The sequence below is a fragment of the Xiphophorus couchianus genome, chromosome 12 (assembly GCF_001444195.1).
Source record: "Xiphophorus couchianus chromosome 12, X_couchianus-1.0, whole genome shotgun sequence".
NCBI classification, from domain to species: Eukaryota; Metazoa; Chordata; class Actinopteri; order Cyprinodontiformes; family Poeciliidae; genus Xiphophorus; species Xiphophorus couchianus.
Genome location: NC_040239.1, coordinates 25,817,727 through 25,843,447, shown reverse-complemented (window position 1 = coordinate 25,843,447; position 25,721 = coordinate 25,817,727). Strand labels below are relative to the sequence as shown.

Sequence of the window (25,721 nt, the reverse complement as noted above, 5' to 3'; positions counted from 1 at the left end):
TTGAAATGTTATTTTATTCTTTTGTTGTAGTTTCTCGGATGTATCACAGAAAAAAAAAGGTTGTTTTGATTTGCTCTGAAACACCAATTGTTTTGCACTTTTTAAGAAAACATGCATACAAATTTGTTTTGTTTCTTCTGTTGTTTCTGTTTAGCATGTTGAAATATTATTTAGGCATTTTGTAGACATCTATACACTTTGTCACAAATGTGTGTAGCAAAAGAGTTCATAGAACAAATCACAAAAACACCTACAGGTCAGAAGTTTGATTATATATCAAATATAAATAACAAAAAGTATTGGTATTGGTATTGGTATCAGTGATACTGGCCCTGTATTTACTTGGAATCTGATCGATACCAAAATATGCAGGATCGCACCCCTCTAGCTTGAGCCAGCATCTTCACAAGATCTTTTGCTTTGTTCTTGCATAAATGCATACATTTTGTATTAAAATATATTTATTTCTTGCCAGACAGAACCCATATCCTTCCTGAAGAGATGGCTAGACAATCCCTGGTGCTTACACTTGCTAATAATTGCTTGAACAGATGAATGTATTACCTTCAGGCATCTGGAAATTGTACTCTAAGATGAACCAGACTGCCAGAATGCCATGACATCATCATCTGAGGTTTCCCAGACTGTCAAAAATTCATAGTAAGTTTAACATATGCAATATGCTGGCTTTAAAGGACGTATTTAAGAAACTTTCTCTAGCTAGTTTTGGCTTTTAGCAAACAGAAGTAGCTTTTGTAATTCCTAACTGACTTAAATTAAATCAGACTAAACTAAAATAGTTTGAGGGAAAAGAAAAGGCATCAGTCCTGTGTGTGTCTCGTGTTTATGAACTTAAACAACAGCAGCATAATGCAGTTTCCCACTGCAGCAGCACGCCATAGCCCAGCAGAAACCGAGCCCAAATGCATAATTTATCTTTTATTTGGCTACAGGCCGTTATGGTGTTCTCCAGCGCGCAACGACTGTTTGAACTTTGTAAATGGAACCAATGAGGAAAATGCTAAACACACAATCGCTGGAGGCAGAGAGAAGGGGGTGAAATATGTGATCATCATCAGGTAGGTTTGCAAAGACTTTATACGACAGAAAACAAATATCAAAACTCACACAGCTCGCGTGCGTTTGTTACCACACCTCTTGTAGCAAACACACGGGATAGGAGAGAAACACCTGCACAGTGACTCGAGTTAATACACTGTTTTTATTCCAAAAGGCTGGCCGCTAATGCGCAGATTAAACAAACAGGGAGTCTTTCGTGTAAGTAATGAAAAATAGACCTGCTTTATGTACAATGCATTGCAGTTCACTCCAAAATAAGACTCATATTTGAGCATTTATCATTACATGATTGTGGCCGAACAGCAGGTTGGTCATATGGAACTGAGACAATCAGCATATTGGAAATCAAGTCACTGTGCACTGACCTTTGTTTCCTCATCCCAAAGCAGACAAGAGCAGAGAAGAAAACAGCTTGTTTTTTATATATATATCCAACAGAGTGTTAAGAAAATTTACCTTGCATGCCTCGCACTGGAAATGGATTTTTGGAGGGCAACGGTCATACCTCGCATTCCCTGGAGCCTGAGATGGTGTACGTGTAAGGTCCCGTCCCATTAACCAGCATATCCATAGTCTCTGAATGGGAGGGCTTGTAGTCCACATAGTACTCTTGCAGGGGGGAATTAAAGGAGCGCTCAGTCTGTCGTGCCTGTTTCTGGCGCTTTTTGACCGCCGAGCGCTGCTGGAGCTGTTTGAGACTGCTGGGATAGTGCTTCCATGACACATAGATAACCAGCAGAATTATAGCCACAGATAAGAAAAGTGCCACGCTGCCGGCTATGATCTTGTGGAAGGACACATAGTCGGTGTCGGGCAATGGCGCAGGGGTGGGGGCCTCGGAAGGAGTTGGCGAGGCCGTCGTATTCCAGGTCAGCTTTTTATCCGCCACCAGCTGCGTGGGAAGAGGCGGGAAATCAGGCTGGAAAGGGGAAGTGAAAGGCAAAGTTGTCGAGGGAATTGGGGTCGGGGTTGCTGTACAGATGTTATAAGTCTCCACCACATCTGTCACTTTCTCTCCTTGGGCCTCCTTAGGGCTAGTACAAATCATAGTAGTCTCTTTGTTGCCCTTGAAGGCTTTGAGCCAGGACACCAGCGGGCATATGTTGGGGTTACAGTGCCACAAATTCCCGGCCAGACTGATGGTGGTTAGGGAAATCCAAGTCTCCGCCGTCCGCTGGGAGACGTTGCTGAGTTTGTTGGAGTCCAGATTCAGAGTCTGAAGATTGGGCAGGCACTGAAACGTGCTGGCATCCAGCACTTCCAGCTCGTTTCCCGAAAGGTCCAGCTTTTGCAAGGAGGTCCACATCCACGGCAGGCCCTGGGTTAGCAGCCTGATACGGTTCCACTGGAGGTAGAGGGCCCTCAGGTTAGTCAGGCGGGGGAAGTGAGCAAAGTTTATCTTTGAAAACTGGTTGTGCTCCAAGTGAAGCTCGACCAACTTTAAGAGTCCCGCAAAAGCGTTGCGCGTCAAGCTCCTGAGCCTGTTGTAGCCGATATCAAGAAACTCCAGGTTGCGACAGTCGAGGAAAACCCGCATGGGGATCGTCTTTAAGGAGTTCGACCTCAAGTGCAAACTGAGCAGCTTCCGCAAACCCAAGAATTGATTGGGTTTCAGAACCTGCAGCTTGTTGTAGGACAAGTCGAGGTTTCGTAGATTTGGAACGTCATGGAACGTATTGTTCTTCAGCTGCGTCACCTTGTTGGAGCTGAGGATCAGCTCCTTGAGCCTCCGGATCCCGTGGAACGCCTGGCCATCCACCGCAGTGATGTAATTGTGGTCGAGGTAGAGCCACACCAGTTGACTGAGACCTGCGAATTGCCGGGCTCTGAGGTTCACCAGGCTGTTGTAACGGAGGGAGAGGCCCTGCGTGCTCACAGACACGTTGTTCGGTACGTCGCGGAAGGCGTTGGATTCACAGTATACTATTTTCCCATCGCATCTGCAGCTGGAGGGGCAGCGGCGCTCCCGGGTGCCGCTCGGCGCTGCAAGCAGCCAGGCGGGTATCGCCACCGTGAACATAAGCCATCTGAAAAGCACAGAAAGACCTAGAGACAGAGAAAATGACAAGTATAAAACTAAAGCAGGATTCAGATTCAGGCAGACATATTCAGAAGCAACAAATGCTCTGGAATAGTGGTGCTGAAAGTTTGTGTAATCAGTAGCATCTCAGTAAATACTAAGGTTTTTCCAACTAACATTACACTAAAGGATCCTTTAAAGGGACAGTATTATGTATTTTCCAGGCACATAGTGCCCTTTTATAGCACAATCAAGTAACTATGTTAAGTTCAGTTGTTGTGAAAAAGGAAATAGTGTATATATCAAATATGACTTAAAAGAAATTTTATTTCGTAATTTAACATCTTTAAATTGGGCCTCTGTCTCTTTAAAAACTCCACCTTCAGGAAGCCATCGCAACATGGTTCCTCTATTAACTCTTTAACAATGTTTTTACCAGAGTTGTAATCAGAAATAGCTCAGCAGACGCACAGCTCCAACAGGAGTTCGCTAATTGCTGCTGCTAGTCTGAAGGAGCCGAGTGGTGGAGCCATGTCGGAGGGCTGCTCTGTGAGGCACAGGTTCACAGATAAGGAGCTGCATCATGAAGGTGGAGCTGGGTTCAGCCTGGCATTTTGCACGGCTGAAATGTTGCCGTGGAAGATTAAAGAATTTCTCAAACATGCATGAGAGAATCAAGGCAACTCTCCAGGTGTGTTTTTGATGAGGGAATAACATTACAACATGGTGAAAAGCTCAAAAATGTCGATTTTACATAATAATGCTCCAATAAAATAAAAACCACAGGGCTTGGACTTTTCCAGTTGATTGTTTGTTTCAGTAACAAGATGATCTTGTCCATTGGAACAGTGTGTTTGAAAGAAGCATTGGCGGTTCCATTGTGCATTATTAATTATTATTTATTTAATTATTTGTAAAAGCCCTAATGAGATAATTTTCCAAATACGAATTAGTTAACATTAGGTTTGACTGGTTTAATATGAAAGAAACTGTCAAAGTTGCTAACTAATGACATTTCACTACATTTTCGATCCCTGGCAGCCATATTGGACACAAAATGCAACCTCAGTCTTTCTCAGTTAGATTTCTGACTTCAGGGCGGTTCCTGTTGTGGTTCTGACCAGGGAATCAATCTTCTGGGTATAAATAGAAAGCACCATTACCATACCTCACATGTTTGTTGCCATGCCGCTGAAACAAGTTGGATTTAATGTTATTCCCGGATCCATCACATGATGCGAGAGGTAAAAGAAGTAGCCACAAGTGCATGTTCAGCCTTGGTTTTCTCTTGTCTGCTTCAGTTTAAACTCAACTTTAAGGTCATAAATACTGTCAACAATGCTTCTTTTCCTTAGTTTCTGTTTGAAACAAAACTTTTTTTTTTTGCTTTAGCAACTTATTCTTCTTGTTTGTTATTTTTAAAGCTCTACAACACATTGTATTTTCTCTGAAAATAGTTATCAGACTGTATTTAGAGTACCGCTAAACGCAATAAAAGTACCACCAGTTGTTCTTGGATCAAGTGGAGATTTTTTTTCTTTAACAAGGGCATTCTGGCTCTTCACTCAGGATGCCATTGTGTTGGAGGGCGGCACAAGAGCTTGATAAGAAGAAAAAAAAACTAAAGGTTTTTGTAATTTTTGCCTTAAACATTTTCTGTTTATTTGCAAGTCAAGCCTGCCTGTGTTGGGTTCAATGTAAGCACTGTGGGAAAATATGGCAGAGGCCCACTAACAACACTGAAGTGAGTATCTGATCCAAGATCCCAATTTAGCAACAATTTAAAGGAGTAGTTCACAGTTTGTAAGGACTTTGAACTGCATTTGATTCACTCAAGTTCAAAATTCAAAAATGCTTAGCTTAGATAAACTCCTATGTATTGTTCTACTGAAAGGAGGCTACGTAACACAGTTTAGACTTTATGAAACCATCATATACTGGGGGGGATGTGTGTAGGGGGGGGGGGGGGGGGCAAAACAGGGCATTTGTAGGGTAACTGTTAGGCCCCTGTTAGATTTAGTCAAGCATGAAAACCATGATTCACAGACTGATCAACCCTTTTCAGAATGATTCTACATTGATTACAGGTTCATTAAATCAAACTTTGTTATCTGTGAAGCACAAAATGGGGATGGGGAGGGGGGGCAGGAGCATAGGAGGATCTCTCCCCAAGGCACCATTAACGCACAGTTTGGGATCCTTAATGGCTCCAGAATATGCATCACGGTGTTCTTCACTAATTTTCACACTCAAAGGTGATTCGATAACCACATTCATCAGGTATAATCTGACAGTTTGTTCCCCCCCCCAAAGAGAAAAGCCTCCTTGAAATATCCCCAGCCTGCAGTCATCATTCAGACGCGGCGTGATGTTAAGGGCACCGCCACCAACACCTTTAATTAAAACTGTACTCAGTCACACAGAGAGCAAGGCTCGGGAAGAGTGAACATACCCATACTTGTACGACGTCTTCCTTTCCTCATGTTCAGGGATGTCTTCCGGATGCGCTCCGGCTCCACATGTTAGACGCACTCGGCGCTTTGCCCAAACAGTTTGCACATGCAAGCACGGGATATGCACGCACTTTGTGCCGAAGTCAAACCACCCCCACTCCCGCTGCGCTCACAGCCGCGCACCTGTCGAAGAGGTCCGCGGCTCCCTCAAGGTGCACATCAACCTCTCTGTCCGTGTAGTTTACCGCACCACATCAGCTCGGTCCCGCATTTTTTCCTTTTTTCCTTCCGCCTGCCGCCTCAACCAAGGGTGGGAAGGAAAGCGCTCAAGCTCGTAGAGCCATGATGATGATGAAGATGATGATGATGGCACTCTCCAGCGCACGCTGTGGGAGGCTGGAGGACGCTCTCCAATCACAGAGTCACCAATTGTTGATTCTAAGTTGCGGGAAAGACAGTCGGGGAGAGAGCGGAGCAGTTTGGAGCGGAACTGAACTGCGCCGTCCGAAGACGACAAGTTGCGGTATCCTGCTTCAGGCGTGGGGGAGGCGGCGAGGAAGGGGGAGGTGGAGGGGATGGAGAGAGAGAGAGAGAGAGAGAGGAAGGTGCAGGCGGCTTTGTGGATTAGACGCGTTGGCCGTGACACCGAGAATAAATCAGTTATATAGCAACAGGAATGATGTTCCTGCGTGTGGAAGAGGAGGACGAAGGCTGCTGGTTGGCTGGCGCTCCGTTTTCAGGACTTGAGATGCCCTCTCCTGGCCACTGAGCGACACTCCGCAGCCCACACCGAACTGGTCCCCATTGTTCCCATGAGCACAGCCTGCATATTAATTAAAGCCGGGGAATGGGAACACTGTTTGCTCTGCATTTAGATCGTCGGGAAGCTTCGCCTGAGAACAGACGTCTCCAGAAAGATCTCAGATCACAACCTTATTTATAGATAGATAGATAGATAGATAGATAGATAGATAGATAGATAGATAGATAGATAGATAGATAGATAGATAGATAGATAGATAGATAGATAGATAGATAGATAGATAGATAGATAGAGTCAAATGTTTCAGGAGCTGCATGGAATAGTTGATAACTTCTACATTTTAAAGGGAGGCCCACAAGAATACTTAACAAGACAAACTCTTTAATTAAGCATTTTAAAAGAATATATATATATATATATATATATATATATATATATATATATATATATATATATAACAAGATATAGATATTTTATTTGGACTGATTTTTAAAAGAATATATTTCAAATAATAATCAAATTGTAAAATACAAATGAAATCAATCAGAACAAATATTCAATTTTTTTATGTTAACACAATAGTTTTACTATAATTTGTAACCTCATTTTAATCAAGTAATCAAAAGAATTAGTTACGCCCTAGTTATTCTGTTTTTACACTGACAGACCTGCGGTATTTGTCAGTTTAGGGGTTTTTTTTAGTAATAAAACAGATTAATGTAGCCTATTGAGCACCGCAAGCAAACAACACTAAACAGAATAAGAGCATATATTTAATATGTATAAATTCAGAATTATTTTTCCTCAATATGCATTTACAGCCTTATATCTCAGATCGATGATCGATACAATTAATAACGCCACAGTTAAGACACCTTGCTAGCAAGCAAGTTGGGTTTAGTCGTTAGAGTTGTGGTTACAGAAGCACAAACCTAATATGTTACTGAAATTGGAATAACGTTTTAAAATCTATATTTAAAAGGTTTAGAGTAAACCTTTTTTAATGCCAACAGCAGCTAAGATGTGCTGTTAACCAGTAACAGCTGCCTCAGGGTTGAGTTCAGCCTGTTAGCAAGTCTTAGCTTAGCATTAGCACCGTCAGGAAACAGTTAAATCTGGGGGGGAAAAAACTTTATTTTTGCTTAAAAATTACCAACCACACGTCTCATATTCCCAACTTTTACTAAGTTCATAAGTTTGTTGATAATGCCACCCTTCCAGATGAGCCTTACTGTTTTCTGCTTGACACGACGACTGAGAACAACCTAACATCTTCAGGTAAATTCAATTATATTGATTTGTTCCCCAAATAAAGCGGCTAGGGTCAGAACTTAAGCACATTGTGTACAACTTGCTTTATAAATTTGAGGGAAAGATATTCAGAAAATTAAACTTAATATGAATGTGGAATAATATGAAAAATCCCACTTAATGCTGTTCTTCTTTAATTACTGGCAAGGTGAGTTTATGATGGAGAGGTGAGGTTGTTAAGACTGATTATGCGTAATGGAAATTTCAAATATGCCTTCATCTGTACACTGTGTTGGTAGACAAGTCAGAAACTCACATATAATAATATATTTGATCCGGTCTGTGTGGAGTAATCTGCAGCATGCATTTTCAGGGAACTTAAAACAGAAACTGGTGCACAAGTTCCAATCGATAATGTAATGCTCACTTGGTGAAAATGATTGACACAAGCTCAAATGCGTTCATCTCCAATAATGTTTACGTTGTTATTTATTGGAAAGAAAAACAACAACAACAGAGTTTTATTGTCCTTAGCTTTTGGCATAGTTCATTTTCTCATCAGAAATGATAGAATTAATTTACATTGTTTGCTTGTATGTCTCTGCCTCAACAAACCTGAATAAAATAATTAAGTCATTGGCAGGACTCTGCAGAACTTGATTGCATATTGAGGAAGAAATTAAAGTCTTTGAGTCAGGTGTGTTGGACCAAGGACTCATTTAAGGGTTGTAGGACACCATTAGCGACTGAAGCTCAAGAGCTCTGTTTAAGATCAAGTCCATAAAAGTTGAACCAGAGATGAGATCAGGGCCATTCCAGATTGTTTATATTAGCTCATTTTCTCTGTTGTTACGTTTGTTAGGGTATTACTATTATCCTGTTGTGTTTCGCTTTCAACATTCCAGCTATTGATTTGATGTCAAGTTTAAAAATTTGGAGGTATCCCTCACTTTTTATTACTGTACCCACTTTGTGTTGTACACCATCACCACTGCTACCACAATCGACCTTCAACACGATGCTACCATCGCTGTGCTTGGCAAATGGGGTGTTTTGGGCTTGAAAGCCTCTTCTCGACTTCTCCAAACTATCATTCTCGTCACTCTAGTGACTAGTCAAATGGGTCAATCTTTGCCTCCTCTGACAATACATCTTACTTTTCTTTGCCACGTTTTGAGTAGCCGAAGGATAGTGGCAGAGGTATCTCAGCTTCCATTTTAAGGTAGACATGAGCCTCTGAGATTCCTAGCTTGTTTAGAAAAACCTAGTTAGCTTTATTTTTACGGAGGTGGCAGTTTGGATAAGATGGTTGAGAATTGGTCACATCTGAGTGCTCCAACAAGAAAATGACGCTAAACACATGAAAAGTGTTTTCGGGAAGGATAAAGCAGGTAATCCATAAAGAGAGCTAAAAGCTTTAAACAGCTGTGTTTGCATTGATCATGATTATGCTAAGTTTTTATTCAAAATGCGACAATGTTTTTTTTTTTCACACTTTAATGTCTGTGGGCTCATCTTGTAGATGAATGGCCAGCCTTTTGCCGCTTCATGTCAGTGTTTAGTTCGTTTCGTTGTACACCGAGGGTGAGATGTATCACACATAAACAAAGAGTTCCTCTAAAAGCTTCATAATGGGAGCCTGGGACGGAGTTAAAGTCATCATTTCTAATATGTCCCTTACCCCTTTGTACTTAATGAGTAGCATTAATTACCAGTAATGAACATTAATGAACATTTGAGCTCAAATCACAGATAGCGCGTCGCAGAAAAATAGCAGGAAACCAGACCAAAAGCGGATGCATCCATCACTTCAGCTCCAATCTCTGATTTAATTTCCATTGTTAGATCAATCAACTAACTGAGACTGAAGGGCAGGTCAGGAATCCACACACACACACACAAATTGCTTTCGCACACGCTTATTCACAAACACACAAAAATCCACATCAAGGTGACTGTGAGCATGTCAGCGACATTAACTCGGCTCCGAATCTAACATCCTGCAGCACTCTAATCTGTTCCATCAAAAGGTCTGGTGACGCTCGCAATTGATTAGTCATGCATGTTTTCGTAAACTGAAATGTGACACGGTGGCTGAGTGGGAGGGTGGAATGAAACTGCTGCACATGCCACTGCCACTAGCACAAAGCTAAATCTATGGGAATGACTTTATCTGGAGATCTTTGGCATCTGTGGGGTGAACTTGTTTAGAGCAAATCCTTGTCATCCACTCATCTCCCAATGAACAGAATAAAAGTCCACGGGTTCAGGATAACGTTAGTATCACGGTTAGTAAATACTTATTTTTCAAAGAAGACAGAAACAGTTTTCTCCGACATCTCATCATTTTGACTCTGCAGGTCACAGTGTTATGTCTATTGGTCGGTGTCTCCGTCACCCGATAATTAATACAAGGTTGTATGAAAAAAGAAAAGGATGCAAATTGACTCTCGTGCAGGAAAAAGGTTTCCCGTCCCCCTCTATCCCTGCTTTGTCCTTGCACCGTCACGAGGCCGGTGCCACTAAGTGAGAGATGAGGTAGACCTTGAACAGATCACTAGTCCATCACAGGGTAACACAAAATAGAAATCACGCTCAGGCACACACTCACACCTAAGGGCAATCAAGCCCAATTAACGTAACGCTTGTGCTTTTGGATGGCAGGAGGAAACGAGAATGCTTGGAGAGAAGCCAAGCATGCACAGGAAAAACAACACAGAGAGATTCCTGGCTGGGATTCAAACCCAGGACCTTCTTGGTGTGAGACAGCAGTGCTAACAACTCCTCAGTTGTGCAGCTATAGTAAGCGTCTGACTTGTTGTGGAACACTTTCTATTTATGTTGTTAAACAAATCTGCTGTGACCCATTTTTCATGTTTCGTTTAGCTTTTCTGGTTATCAGGCATTCACAAGCCACACAGGATTGAGTCTGGCACGTTCTTTTCACACTACGCTATTTTTTAATTTATTTTATATAGCAGTCCTGGCTTGAATTGACTTAATTCACCCAGTTCATTCTTGAAATCCTATTTCTTGCGACGTAAATAAATACTTGTGTTTCAGATTTTGGAAATAACAAGCAACTTCTCGAGTGTCGTCAGGAGCAAGCCAGCCCCGGGACGGAGCTCAGCAGAGACTCTGATGACACGTTCACCTTTCTCCGCAAATAAAACTAAACGGCTTATTATCAAACTTTAATTATGGTGGGTGACTGACTGAGGAAGGGATCTGCTTTTTCCATGACTAATGAATCACATGAAAACAGATTTTACAGATTAATATATTGTAAAAAGATCATTTGCGCGAGGAGAAAACTAAGGCAACTTTGAACTAATGCTGACCTCAACTTCTAAATCTGCAGCTTTAATGAGCTTCTGAACATTTGCCCCCTGCAGGCAGGCATCTCCCAAAACATCTGGCATTAATTCACCCTCGATGCTTCCTCTGTGAGGCAATTTGTACACCTTGTTTTGTTGTTTGATGCATCCTGTTGATTTAACGTGGATCATTACTCTCACTGGTTCTTCGAAATGTGTCTTTACGATGCATTTTGGAAGACGGCTCCTTGGCTGGTCCTGGTCAAAAAGAAAAAAGAAAAGTAACTGGCCTTTAAACCTAATAATTGCTTGTGCTATCCGTGGCATCGACAACTGCAATCAAGCATTTGGGATATTTCCCATTGCACAAATTTCTAAACGTTACATTTTCGCCTCGTGGGTCCACAGAATATTTTCCCAAATTGTGGGAATGGTCAAGATGCTTGAATGTGGAAATGTGGGATTATCTTTTTAATCTCTTTTGGTCAGCAGTGGGTTTGATCTTGGCACCGTCATCTCATGGATGCCATGTTTGCCCATTCTCCTTCTTCTTGCAGCTGATTGATAAACACTGACCTGAACTGAGGCGAGTGAGGGTGTGCTGTTCCTCAATCGCCTCTTTTGTGACCTCCTGTATGAGTCCCTGATGGGGTAATCATGGTACGACCGTCACTTCTGGGAATGTTCATCAGTGTTTTCTCCGTCTGTGGACAATGGCTCTCATTGCGGTTTGCTGAAGCCTCAAAGCTTCACAGGTGACTTTGTAACCTTTTCCAAAATGAGAAATATATTTTTAGATCTGCTTGCCTGCTTCATGGTGTCCTACTTAAGGCACTTTTTTGATTATTTGGACCTGACTGTTACCAGCTGTGTCTAGTTCAGGATTAAAAGTTGGTTTGGAAAACCGTTGCCTTGTGTTAAACGTAATCATGAGGTAATAATCTTCTGACCTTCGCCGTTTCTGCTTCAAAAAAGTCCAACACGCAGTTAATGAAACATACTCCAAATGAAAACACACATACGCCTTTTAGTCTCACTCTTTGTCGTTAACTTGGACCAAATTTCCTCTTGTTTTGGGTCAGTTAGAATTACCACAATTATTTCTTTAACTTCCTGCATGATGTCTGCAGACGTTGCTTCAGTATTTCCCCGTAATGTATTTTCCTCGTGATCGCACCTATTTTATTAAGTGCAAATGTGTGAGTTAACCTATCAGAAGCTTTTAAAGCCATGATATCATCATCATCATCGTCTGGACTTTCCCTCAATGTTCAAAGAGATATTGCTCATTCTGTATGTAAACCTCTGATTTTGAAGATGTTCATAAATCTCCCACATATTCCCCCTCTCTCTTATTTTTTGTGCCAGTTAGCAAATAGAGAGAGCTTTGGTAATTTACGCAAGACAAACTTGGTGTGGTTTAACTTCAGACGGTTAGAAAAATAGTTTAACATGATTATTTTTATTTTGTTTTGTTCTTTACGGTGTATGCAAACTTCTCGTTTCAACTGTAACTAAAACATTAAACAAACATTAAAGTGCGGCAAAAAGCCACAAACAGAAGAAAGAGAGATTTTGTTTTTTCACAGATGTTCTAGCAGTGGTTAAAAACAACGTCAAAACACAATTTAGAGACTTTTCTCTAAAAGAAATACTAATTGTTAATTGTCTTCACCGTCCTTCAGAAGAAGGTGAAGCTTCACCGGGTTCCGTCTTTTCATTTCGTGTTCATGCATAAGCAAACGCGTGTCGGTTAGGAGAGCCGTGACAAAGTGTTGGAGATACATTATCGTGTTGATGCCAATATGTTTCTGGGTTTACATCAAACAGCTACAACGTAATATTTTCCATCAGAAAGGTTTTTCTTTGGCAGCTGCTTATTTCCTCTTTCATTTGCAGTTGTGTGTGTGTTTTTTTTATTTCGAGATAGATAATGAATTGCAAATTGAAAATGTCTGGATACACAAGGTGTGGGTAAACTTTTCTCTACTAGAATTATGTCTTGTACGCCAGCAGGGAGAGATTTAAACCAGCTGAAAGCAGCATCCTCGTGGTTGGGGAACGTAGTGATACAGCTTGTTCCTGTAGTGGTAGGAAAATAACGCGTGGGAGCTTCTCTCCGTTTATAATTTCACCGGGAGCTGACCCTCACCTGCACAGCATGCCAGCTTCTAATTCTGCAAAAATAGGCACATTTACTAATCCGGCATCAGCCTGTCACCCTGGATGCAGGTATTTGACCTGTTTAAAAAAAAAAAAGAAGCAAGAATTTAACAGCGAGTGGTTCATACAACATACAACGCAAGCGTGTGCTTCTGTAAGCTGAGTGCGTAGGTTTTCCAGACTTCTTCTTGTTTTGACTTAGTGCTATAATAAAATCTATCCAGTTCAGCAGTTCACAGAGTAAAAACCAAACGTTAATCTCTGTAGTCAAGCCGTTCTGGAGCCAAACTGACAGAAAAATGCGTCACTTAGCATAAACATTGTGACAAAGAGGGAGCTCCCACAGACTGCTTATACAGTACAACAGCTCTGCTGTAGTAATTACATTTTTTAATCACATTTCTGTTATCTTAATGACAGCAAGAAGGTTCTTTTTATTAAATAATCTAATTGTTTTGCAGACTAAAAATTGTGAAAAGTTCATTTCAGTACCAAAATGTGCTGAAAGGCCACTCAGGAAGGAAGCAGCCGTTTTTCCAAACGCAACACAGAAAGCTCTAATAAAGTTGGCAATTGCAAAAAAAATAAATATTTTTCACCACTCAATAAATGTACTGAAATCAAAGGTCGTATTTTTCCGCAATCTGTCAGTATACATTTATGGTATTGTAGTAAAAGATTGCTTTACTTAAGGAGGTAAATTGTCTTTATGTCGCTTCATTTTGCAGGCCACAAAACCCCAAAGTGCTTTATAGTAAAAACACAGATGGTAAAAACGTAAAAGAACAAATAAAAACAGAACGCATTCAAGATCGAAATCTGCAAAACTAGTTAAAAACCAGCCTGAATAAATGAGTTTTCAACTGCTTCTTAAAAGAATCAACAGACTTTTCACATATTTGTAAAATAGGCACCAAAAAGATTCACTAGCACCACCTTACACACAGCTTGTAAGTTAGAAACAGAGATCAACCCACATGAAATGAGTGAATTAAAGCAGGAATGACAAATTGAAAAATATTCCACGTTTGTGGAAAACTGAATTAACCTGAATTCCATTAACCTGAATGTTTGTTTTTAACACGTCACACACTTTTCTATTTCACCGCTATCTGTAATCAAGTTCTTTTAAGGCCTCTCATGCCTTGTTTGTACTTTAGGTCCAAATAAAATTTTAATGAAGCTCCACAGATTGAGAGGTGCGGTGGCATGAACGATGAGATGGAGGTGAATTAATGAGAATGATTGAAATGAAATGCCCCTCGTAACATCCTCGTGAAAAGTTCCCAATTACCAGGAGAAAGTCCATAACGTGCAAACGGTCAGATTTTACCGTCTGTGACTCAAGATGCAAATTTTTTTTCATTAGTTTCCTTGCTTGTGTTTGTGGTTTTAAAATTTTATTATTTCGTAAACAAAAGGCAACAGCTAAAAAAAGAGCATATTCAAGAGTTGAGGGTCTTTTTGTTGTTGCTGTTGTTGTAGTTTTATGCTAATTATTAGAAATAAAAGCAGCTAACTACCATGATGGCGATCGCCCTGTAACCCAAATTTCTCTAAAAACACACTGCAAGTTTGCAGGATGACCTCATGAGCGTCGGTGTCGCCCAGCTTTTCTCAGACAATAAAAACCGACAAACAATTTTTTTTTAATTTTAAATTTGTAAATGAACAGCCTGAAATGCAACTAAAAAAGACGAACAGATCAGTTCAGTCCCCTGCAAACCTCATGTAATTTTAATCAAAAATTTACATTTTTACAGTTTTTGACCCCCTGTACGTCAGTAAACCTTTAGAATCTTCGGAATGGCCAGAAAAACTAAATCAGTATTGGGGTTCATTGTGATTCACTTCTTTTAAACACACTTTTATTTCACTGATGGGAAAGTCGAGGCAACATGCTTTGGTAATCTGATTCTCCTCTTCTCATTGCACCGCATATTCTCTATAAGAGACGGGTCAGAGGGCTCGTTCACAAAGCCCAGACAGCAGATTAAGGCGGGATTTCCACGGCTGAATCCATCTTTCATTCAGTTTCCCAGAAGCTGCAGCATATTTTCTGCAGAGCAGCTTCTCTGCTCCAGACTAACAGAGAGGCTCTGTTCGTCCTCGAGTCTCTTTAATCACAAACAATTACGTTTTACCGCTATCTAAAAGACACCTAATCCTTTTCATCATTCAGAATAATGCACCTTGCTCTTAATGGATGATTTATATAATCTATTATATCATATAAATATCATCTAAGACTTACAAATTTTTACTTTGGTTCAGTAATATAACTGGGATCGTTATTATTTATTGAATCAAAGTTGTTAGAGACATAGTGCGAGCTGATGTGGTGACATTACAAAGACTGCTGCTCACTCGGTAGGGCAGGGGTGTCAAACTCGTTTTCATTTTGGGCCACATCAAAAATCTGAATGCTCTTAAAGGGCCGGTTACACCAGAATATATTGATAAAACCCATTAAACTCTTAAAATATGAATAAACAGCTGTTTGTTTCTGCATTCAATAAGTGTTTCTTAAAATTAAATCATATTTAACATCTTTCCACACTGATCAGTCTCTCCAGGATTTTGTGAATGTTTTCAGATTTTATGGTGCTGATTTAGAAATGTTTGCAAGGAATTTTTTACAATACTTGCGCTAATGTATGATATTAAAAGTGACATTTTACTACTTGCTGTATCGATCACACCCTATAACTTGACATCATGTAAAGGTGAGGCAGCACTGACTTAAACCCAATGTTTTTGAATTAATTTTGCGAAAAATCTGCAGTAAAATCAGAAAAAAATATTGATTTTGTGTGAATTTTGCTTATTTGTGAACAACTGGAGGAACCTCTTGATGAAATCTGCAGGATAGAGGACCCCATAAAAGCTACGGAGGGCCAGATATGGCCCACGGGCCTTCTGTTTGACACATTGTTTTACAAGATTTGAAGTTTAAAGTTTTGAAAAACCTGGATTGTTTTTTTTTCACCTGCTATCTTGTTTGGCAAAGATAGCAAACAAGATAGTCTTCTATTTATTTACTTCAACGTTAAGATGAAATATTATATTTTCAAATAAAATCTTTTAGAGCAGCCATGTGACAATTTTACAGATGCATTACAATTCCTATATAACATTTGACAACTTTTAATTAAGATTTGTCCGTATCCAAATACTTCTAGTGCTTTAAACAAAAATGTATGTTCAACTGTGTCCAAGGCTTTAAAAAAAAAATAATCGAGAAATAATATGAGACCGTCCCCCTCTATTAAATCTGAGTAATCTAGCAGATCCAATATAAGCCTAATATTATTAGTTATATGTCTACCTGGTATGAATCCAGACTGAGTTTCATCAACCACATCTTCAAGAGTTTCTTAATTTTTGTAGCAATACAACCTGCAATAATGTTATAGTCATTTTGTAGTAATGTAATTGGTCGCCAGTTATCCAGAAGAAGCTTGTCTTTTTGTGGTTTAGGGATCAGTGTAATCAGACCTTGGGTCATTGTTGGTGGAAGTGATCCAGAATCCAAACTTTCAAGATAAACGTGGATGTAAAAATGGCGATAGCTGTTCTGAGAACTTTTTATAAAATTCTGCATTGAGGCCATCAGTACCTGGTGTTTTATTTAGCTTTAATTTATTGATGGACATTTGGATGTCTTCAAGTGTAATCAAGGAATCACATTGTCCTTTACTATTTTTACTCATTTGTTGCATTTTATTCAGAGAGTTAATAAATTGTGTGACAGTTTCATCAGAACATCTTGACTGATAAAGTTCTTGGAAAAAAGTTTCACAGTAAGATGAGATTTAAACAGGGTCTTCACAGACATTATTATTGATTTGAAGTTTCATAATACTGTTAGATATTTGGTGTCCTTTTTCTAATCTAAAAAAATAAGAAGAGTTTTTTCCTCCTTCTTCTAACCATTTCTGTCTCGATCTGATGTACGCTCCTTTAGCTTTGGAAATGTAAATATTGTCCAGGTTCATTTGTAAATGGTTTAATCTAATCTTTTGTTCTTCAGATATATTTTCTGGCAGAACATTGTTCAATAAGATAATTTCTTTTATTACTTCTGATTCTACTTTCCCTTTTCTTTTAGCAATCTCAGCTCCAGTTTTCATAAACATTTTTCAAAATTCATATTTTAGGAGTTCCCAATTTTTACTAAATTCCTTCTGACTGCAAGCTGTATTCCAATACTTTATAATTATTTGTTTAATGTTTTCTTCTACTGTTTGAACATAATACATCTCCACTGAAGTTGTTTCGTAATATTGCCACTCCTGCTGATTGAGTAGTGCCATGTTCCAGTCATAGTTCGTCCCCCCATTGAGTTTTCCAGAATTTGGTATCATTTGCAGTTGAATGAGTTTCTTGGATAAAACAGAAATCTGCTTTAAAATGTTTAATATATAAAAACGTTGCCTTTCTTTTAGTGTTGTTCCTTAACCCTCGAGCATTGAGTGAAATAACTAAAAAAAAAAGAAATGCTACTAAGAGTTGTAGCTTCTAACCCTGAAAATTGAGTTACAGAAAAACCTAACAAACTCTCCCAACAGAAATATTATAAAATAAACGGAGCTTTTTCAATATTTAAATGTCATTACTTAACTGTTAGTTCTGATTCTCAAGATGTCTTCTAGTCATTAGCAGGTTCAAGTTCTTCCCATTTTCTTTTATAAAGTGAAAGTTTGAGCAGCTTATTTTCCATTTGCAGCACCTTTTTTTATTTCTCAACTCACCTGACAGTTTCTGTCATCCTTGCATTTCAGCATGGATATAATCCACGGAATCTTTGAGATCATTTATGCTTGCTTGAAGACCGTCCGCTCTCTCGTTTATCGTCAACTTTAAAGTTGCTCTGATATTCTCAGCGAAGTCACGGTCTTCCGTCGATGTGTGACTTTTAGCCGACATCTTAGTTGGTGTATTCTCTGTGCTGACTGATTTGCGCTTACCACTTGCAGCCATTCTATGAATTTTTCAGAAAATGTTCCTTTTTAAGCAGCTTTAAGCACAATATTTAACGAAGGTCTCAGAATAAATGCTTCCCTGCGTTAAAGCAGCAATAACGGCTCCCTATCCAGACAATCTCGGGAGAGCTTGCAAAGAACGACCACTCACGCCGCCATCTTGCTCGGCTCCCCAGCTCTCTGCAGTCTACACGCAGACTCGTTGCCATAGCAACTGACAACAACGTCCCTAAAAAAAAAAAAAAAAACACTGAAATATTTCCCACATAAAGAGCAGAACATTCAGTCTGTTGCAGTAACATGGTTTTAGGCTTAATGTTTATTTTGCCTTTATTAATAAAAGTGATTGCTGTGGTAAGAGGAGAAAACTATAAATATATCGCTGCACTTTACTATATGGCTAGCTCCATGGCTAGCTCGCTGTTACTCTTACTCTGCAGTTGTGGAGTCACAATGTCTGGGATCATGAGCGCCCCCTGCCATGAGGCAAGAGAACTGCCTGCCTCACCTCGAATCTGATCTCTGCCGTTTCTGATCGCTCCTCAGCCCACGAAACACGTTACATACACAGTTGGTGACAAAAAACACTGTACATTATATACATATCCTCCTGACTACCAGGGAAAAAAATATTGTCCAATCACAATTTTTTTTAAATTCCACGATCTTTGTAAGGTAAATAGAAGACTGCAAAAAAAATTTTGGGAAAAAAAGTTTTTATTTTTGAAATATCATGTGTCCACTACAGTGGACATCGGAACTCCATACATTTAAAATTGAACCTTGATGGCAACCAGTTTGTCCCAAAGAAAATATCCAAACATCAACATAAGAATGAATTTCACATTGACAAAACTGTCCATCATCACACTAACAAATATTAGTGTGAGTATCATAGCAATTCCTGTGCTTAATTGCTATGATACTTCAAAAAGCAATTCCCCTTCTTGGAAACACAAAGGAACACTTTGCACTTTGTGCACATCACATATGTTTTGCTTGTGCAGCCAGATCTGCGACATCTTGACGCATGTGTTTCGTCCACCATCTCTGGAAGATGGATGGCACCGTAGTGTCTCAGAGCTGCATTTGGCTGTGGTTTCCACTTTTGACGTGGAGGAGTGTAGTCATCTTCACTGTCACTTCCAATTCCTGCTTGGGCCTGAGTAATCAACTCCTCACCAAGGAGCAGTTTGAAGTTAAGCAACTTCAGTGGTTTCTTCCCCAGAAACTGGCAGTCACTCTCATACTGAAGCCATGAGTTGGTAATTGCCAGGTCAAAAAAGTGGAAAACTGCACGCACTGTCCATTTCCGAGTGCGAGAAGCCATCCTGTAGAAACTCAACATTCGGTCAACCAAGTCCACGCCACCCATGTTGGTGTTGTACTCAGCAATTGCTAGTGGCCTTGACACCTGGACAAATCTTTTGTCTTTCTTGGACCATCTTCTGCGTGTGTCCTGAGGTTCAATGCCATAGGCAGAGGATGCCATGACAACTGGCTTGTTGTCCAACCATTTTATGACAGCAACTTCAGAAGGGCTTCGTCTGACAACCATCTCTGATTCACCTCTTCCTTTCTTTTTGAAGGTCTTGTCCTCTATGATCTTACAGTCCTTTGGAATCCTGTTACTCATGAGCGTTCCAGTTCCTGTTAACCCTTTTGTCATCAGGGTATCAAGGAGGTTGATTGTTGTAAAGAACCTGTCAAAGAACAGGTGGGTTCCTTGAGGAACAGACTCTGCCAAATGAAGAACAGCTTGTTCTCCAATGCCATTTCCTCCTGTAACTTGGAAGGTAGTCTTACCTTGGTAGACTACAAAGTCCAAGACCAGACCAGTCGGTGCAGCCAAGACAAACACTTTCAATCCAGTTGGATGTGGTTTGCCCGGTACATACTGGCGCACTGGGCATCGACCAGTAAATGGAACCATTTGTTCATCAATGCACAATTTCCCTGTTCTAGGCAGCCTCAAACATCCTTGCCTTACTTTGGTCAAGAGGGGCCTGATTCTCCACAAGAGATCACTTCTTTTTTCATCATCTGAGACATCAAGGTCATTGACGATCTTGATGGAGTTTCTAAGCTTGTAAAACCGATTTCTGGTCATAGATCCTGCCACAATTTGAACTCTGGTATTTGAGGCCCAATACATTTGAATGTTTGGGTATCCTAGACAGCCCATGTAAATAGAATTCCCAAAGAATGTCTTCAGTTCATCAGGAGTGGTATTTAATGTTGCTCCAGACACAAGGACTTCACGCTGATTTGTGCACAGGGCCATCACTTCAAACACAGAGTCATCAATGTACTGCTTAAAATAATCCATTGGGGTCCAGTTTTGGCGTGTCATGGCATCATTGCTCTGAATGATGGGAGAATCACTGTGTTGGAATTGGAATCTTAAAAAAAACAATAAAGGAAAATAAAACAAAATTAGAATGAGTCTCAATTTTTAGAGAATAAATAAGTTTTTTTAGAATACAAACTCAAGGTGTACTTCGTATTCTGGCTCCACAGAGGACGCCTACTGGACTGAGATGTGGACTGTCTTGCTTCATCTGACTCTGCATCTGCTTGCCCTGCCTGAATTTCATCCTCAGAGCTCTCTGAATCAACTTCCTCTGCTTCTGCCTGAAACATTGCATCTTCACCTTCTTCATCAGACAACTCAATATCTGAGTCTCCATCAATAATCCGCAGTAAAATTCTCTCTGCATCTGAGAACGACTCCCTTTCTTGTCATTTAAAAAAATCCACAAAAAAAACAAAAAAACAGAGGAAATAACTACAAATGTCCACTACAGAGGACAATTTTTCAACTTTTAAATACTACGATAAAATACAGTCAAAATACTTCATAGAATGTTTTAATATGCTGCTAAGAGACTTATTTAGAATATGCCAACAAAATTTTTAACCAAAATTTGCACAATAAGAAGTATTATGGACTTACTTTTTTTCTTCCCATAAAATGTGCTTGTACTGACGGACGCCATTTTCTGAGTGAGGAAAAGTAAGGTTCAAAAGCCCCACCCCTTCACATTTGGTATCATTGAAAAGCCCTAAATGTCCTCTGTAGATAGCAAAAGGAATTAATTCAGTAGTATGCAGTGGGTGGGAGATATTCAAGTTTACAAATGTCCTCTACAGAGGACAAATTTGAACTACTGGTAGTCAGGAGGATAAGCTAAAATATGGAAAAGCAGTTCATACTGTATATGAAATGTTTTTTTAACCATTTTATTGCCGACATACAGACAGGAGGAACTTGCTCTCATAGACTGGCAGTTGGCGAGAGGTTGATCAATCTCAGGTGAGGCTCACCTCGCTGCTGCCTCACCGGCTGGGCTTCCGACCATTTTAATAGAAAAATGCAAAAATTCAGCAATTATATATATATTAAAAAAAATTTTTTAAATGGTTAAGCTAAGTAAAAAAATAATTAATTTACAGTACAAACCACAGGGTAAAAATAGCAATATACATTATTTTATCATTATATTTTTCCATTATGACAGGTGAGGCTCTGGCTCACTTGCGTCCCCTGACCGCACGTTACTGGTAACTATGGCAACCAGTGACAGTTTAAAAACCCACTGGCTCTTTCTGCAGACAGACTGAATTGGGATACAAAGAAATGCAGAAATACTTAATGAAACAGCTTGATGAGATGTTCGATACAAATAAAAAACTAAGTGCTAAACTTAGACAGCAGCAAGAGCTGGTGAGGAAACTACTCTCAGAGAGCAGACAAAGCAAGAATTCAATGGTTTCTGTTCAAATTCAGACAGATTCACAAGAAATCCCAAAGAAGAAAACAGTAAATTATCAATCTGCTTCAACGCAAACAGAGATGGATGGACAGGAAACCAGCTATCCATTATAACCAGTCAGTCGAACAATTTCAACGCAAACTGAGATGGATGTGCTGGAAACCAGTTGTAACTTGAAACTGTCGAACAATGAAATGCAGAAATACTTAATGAAACAGCTTGATGAGATGTTCGATACAAATAAAAAACTAAATGCTAAACTTAGACAGCAGCAAGAGCTGGCGAGAAAAGGACTCTCAGAGAGCAGACAGAGCAAGAAGTCAATGGTTTCTGTTCAGACTCAGACAGATTCACAAGAAATCCCAAAGCAGAAAACAGCAAATTATCAATCTGCTTCAACGCAAACTGAGATGGATCTACAGGAAACCAGTTATCCATTAAAACCAGTCAGTCAAACAACTTCCACTCAAACTGAGATGGATGTGTTGGAATCCAGTTATCCATTAAAATCTGTTTACCAAACAATTTCGACACAAACTGAGATCTCTTTATTGCTAAAAAAACAGCCCTCTGAAACGCAACTGAATGGGTATCAGGATCAGCAGACCAAGATATTCAAGAGATCTACAGGTAAGAACAGGACAATGAAAGCTGCCTGTGAGCTGGAGATCCCCAATAATGAAAACGGTGAACAACAAGAAGTTTCTATACTAGGAACAGTTGTGGATCATATAGCCTCCATTAAAACTTACATTCGTATGATTGAAACAGAGATCGCCAAGGTAGAGCAGATCAATGAAGAAAAAACTGTCTCTGAAACCCAACTAAGTGGGGACCAGCAAGATGACAAAAAAACATCAAAAAAATCTAAGCATAAGAACAAAAGAAAGGCAGCAATGAAAGCTGCCTGTGAGCCGGAGACCCTCAGCAATGATAAAGTTTCTGTGGAAGACACTGAACAAGATGGAGTTTCAATACCGGAAAACTTCTTTTCCGAAATCGTCGGGGATCAGACAGCCTCCATCATAACTGAGGTTCGTAGAAATGAAACAGTGATTGGTGAACTACAGCAGGCGACTGAAGATGAAATGGTCCCTGAAATACAACAGAATAGGGATCAGCCAGATGAGAAAAGACCATTGGCTAAATCAAAATGTATGAAAAAGAGAAAGACGGCAATGAAAGCTGAACTAGAAACCGTTGTAAACCCAATAGAGACAGATCAAAACTTGATCCAAAACACTGAGACACCAAAAACAGATTTAGAAATACTAGAGATCCCACAGACAGCTTCTGAGCAAATAGAGATAAAACCTTGCAAAGTCTCAGAAGACGTAACAGGTAGGGTTCCTGTAGTTTGCACAGAAGGGGAGAGTGGTCTCATAGAAAAACAGAAAACATCGCCTCCACAGATAAAGGTTGAATTAGACGAAGATGGAATCCAAACAACACCTGAGGAATCAGAGAGTCAAGCAGCTGGAGCGTCAGCTGAGCAGAACAACGTCTCTGAACAAGAAGAGAGCCCCATGAAAAAGATTTATCTGTGGAGGCGAATCAAAAAGGCTCTAACTCCATCATGTCTGCGCCAGTTCAAAGACAGAAGCAACGTCCATCCAGCGTAGACATCAATTTATGTCTCCAGTATATTAGATTTAAAAGGAGGGTGGGGTCATGTGTGGGTTGGGTGATTGGCGGTAATTGGAAAAAAAGCTACTGTTGTTGTTAATTGGACATTTTAATATTAAAAAGCCAGGACTGCACGGTGGGAAACGTCTCCCCGTGTAGCTGTGGGTTCACTCCGGGTGCTCCGGCTTCCCCCACGTTCAACATCAGTACTCATGTTCATTCATTGTAAGATTTTTATTTCTAATTCTAAATAGAAAATAAGACAACCACATTTATTAATTAAAGGGAGAATTGGAAAAAGAAAATGTAAACAACATGGAACAAAAAGAGCCTTTTAGAAGTCTAAATCTATACAAATTGGAAAAAATTTGGAAAATTATTTATCTTTCTGGGCAAGATATATATATATATCTATATCTAAATTTAATTATATATATATATATATCTAAATTTAATTATATATATATAGACATAGATATCTATCTATCTATATGTAAATCTATAGATATCTCTCTACATATAGAGAGATATCTACATATGATATCAATCAATCTATATATATATATACACCTCTTCCTCTCTCTGTACGTGTACGGAGATATATATATATATATGGGTGTGTGTGTATATATATATATATATATATATATATATATATATATATATATATATATGTGTGTGTGTGATAATCTATCTATCTATCTAGAGCAGGGGTGTCAAACTCAATTTCACCAAGGGCCACTTCAACATATTGGCCACCCTCAACGGGCCACATTGACGGTATAAATCAGGAATGCCCAAGTGCAGTCCACCAGACTGCAACTTTTAGATGCGTCCCTGCTAAAACATACCCCAGACAAAAAGTTGACTTCCCTCATTAGCAGCAACTCGGTTCTTTAGAGGCCTATGAATGAGTCAATGATCCAGGTGTGTTAGAGAAGGAACACATCTAAAGTTGCAGAGTGATAGGTCTGGAAAACTAGACTTGGGCAACCCTAGAATAAATGTATGAAAATACAATGTTAAAAATAAATTAAACAACGCCTCATATTGTTAAATAACTGATTTTATGTATTCAAGTTTTAAATATTACATTTGAGTTTGCATGGATGTAAAATTACTGCTCAGTTTAAAAATTACAGTATTTTTAAACTGAGCAGTTTAAAAATATGCTCAGTATTTTTACTGAGCTAAACTTCGCTCTTTAGCTTGTTAGCTTGTCGATGTTTCAGTTTTATTCGCTGGGAAAATTAATCTTTGTCTGCTTTAAAGATAAGCAGACAAAGAATAAAAACAAGTTTTGATATTAACTCTCAACTTCATTCACAAAACTTTTTCGTTATTTATTACACAACGAACATGTATTTCACATAAGAACCAAACAATGAGGTGATGTTGCCTGTAATTGAACACAAAGCTGATCCTCTTCACCCTGTTACCAACTCACACATCCTCATTGTGTTCTGTAAATAAACACAAAACAAAACACAAGCAAAATCAATAAACTATATGCATATTCCAGTATACTGAGTTTTGGTTTTACATTAATTCTATTTAAATTTAGTTTGTTCGTGCTCACCAATGTTTTCTGGCCGGATGTCTGGCACCGTTTCCCCCTTGTCAGTTCGTCCATGTCCGGTTTTAGTTCTATTCTGTGGCAATCCGCAAAACGGCGTGTAGGTTTTCGTCAGTAATGCGCGATCTGTACTTGGTCTTGTTTAAATTCATTATTGAAAACATCTGTTCGCACAGATAGGTGCTTCCAAACATGGACAAAACGAGCTGCATGGAGTATCAGGGGGCAGGAGACGGTAAAAGTCCTCGATTGAAACATCTGGGAACTTCGCTCTTTAGCTTGTTAGCTTGTCGATGTTTCAGTTTTATTCGCTGGGAAAATTAATAATCAGCTTGAGGTGACTCTGCTGCACTCTAGTGGCGAGAAGCCGTAATGTAAGAATCGGAAGGCATTATGGGAGATGTAGTTTGTAGTCAATTCGTGCTCAAAACCTATTTTAAGTCAATCAATGGGGCTGTAAAACGGTGGTGGGGGGCACATAAAATGTGGCCACATGTGGCCCGCGGGCCTTGAGTTTGACACATGTGCAGTAGAGGGTTGTTGACTTCTCTGCAAGAAGAAACCACAGTAAATGTTGGGGGATTTTTATGGTTGAGTTTAGAACAGCGCCTGTGGGAAAAAGGCAAGTTCAATTTCACTCACTGACTACAATTGACTCTTACAGGCTATTAGAAAATCCTCACTTTCGGCCATCGATGACTAATTTTCTTT

The 25,721-nt window shown here is 39.6% G+C and overlaps 1 protein-coding gene and 2 long non-coding RNA genes across 4 annotated transcripts in view; 1 reads left to right on the top strand and 2 right to left on the bottom strand.

The window, feature by feature from the left end:
* The window catches only part of LOC114155142 (leucine-rich repeat transmembrane neuronal protein 4), an 80,060-nt gene extending 73,640 nt beyond the window's left edge, over positions 1-6,420 (bottom strand). Inside the window, exons 1-2 of one of the 2 annotated variants that reach the window (XM_028034885.1) lie at positions 5,553-6,420; positions 1,586-3,126 (exon numbers count right to left, since the gene is read on the bottom strand). In XM_028034885.1, the coding sequence (XP_027890686.1) occupies positions 1,586-3,126; positions 5,553-5,583 (1,572 nt within the window). In that variant the 5' untranslated portion in view covers positions 5,584-6,420. Of the gene's footprint in view, positions 1-1,536; positions 3,127-5,552 lie in introns of both variants that reach the window. The other variant, XM_028034886.1, reaches the window with a different exon arrangement.
* A 2,565-nt stretch (positions 6,421-8,985) lies between these two features.
* LOC114155254 (uncharacterized) lies at positions 8,986-25,379 on the top strand. The gene is made up of 3 exons (XR_003597709.1): positions 8,986-8,996; positions 16,656-16,662; positions 25,227-25,379. It is a non-coding gene; the product is annotated as an uncharacterized LOC114155254 (long non-coding RNA).
* Positions 24,753-25,230, bottom strand: LOC114155255 (uncharacterized). Its single transcript, XR_003597710.1, has 2 exons — positions 25,014-25,230; positions 24,753-24,897 (listed from the first exon to the last, which is right to left on the bottom strand). It is a non-coding gene; the product is annotated as an uncharacterized LOC114155255 (long non-coding RNA).
* Positions 25,380-25,721: the final 342 nt, after the last annotated feature.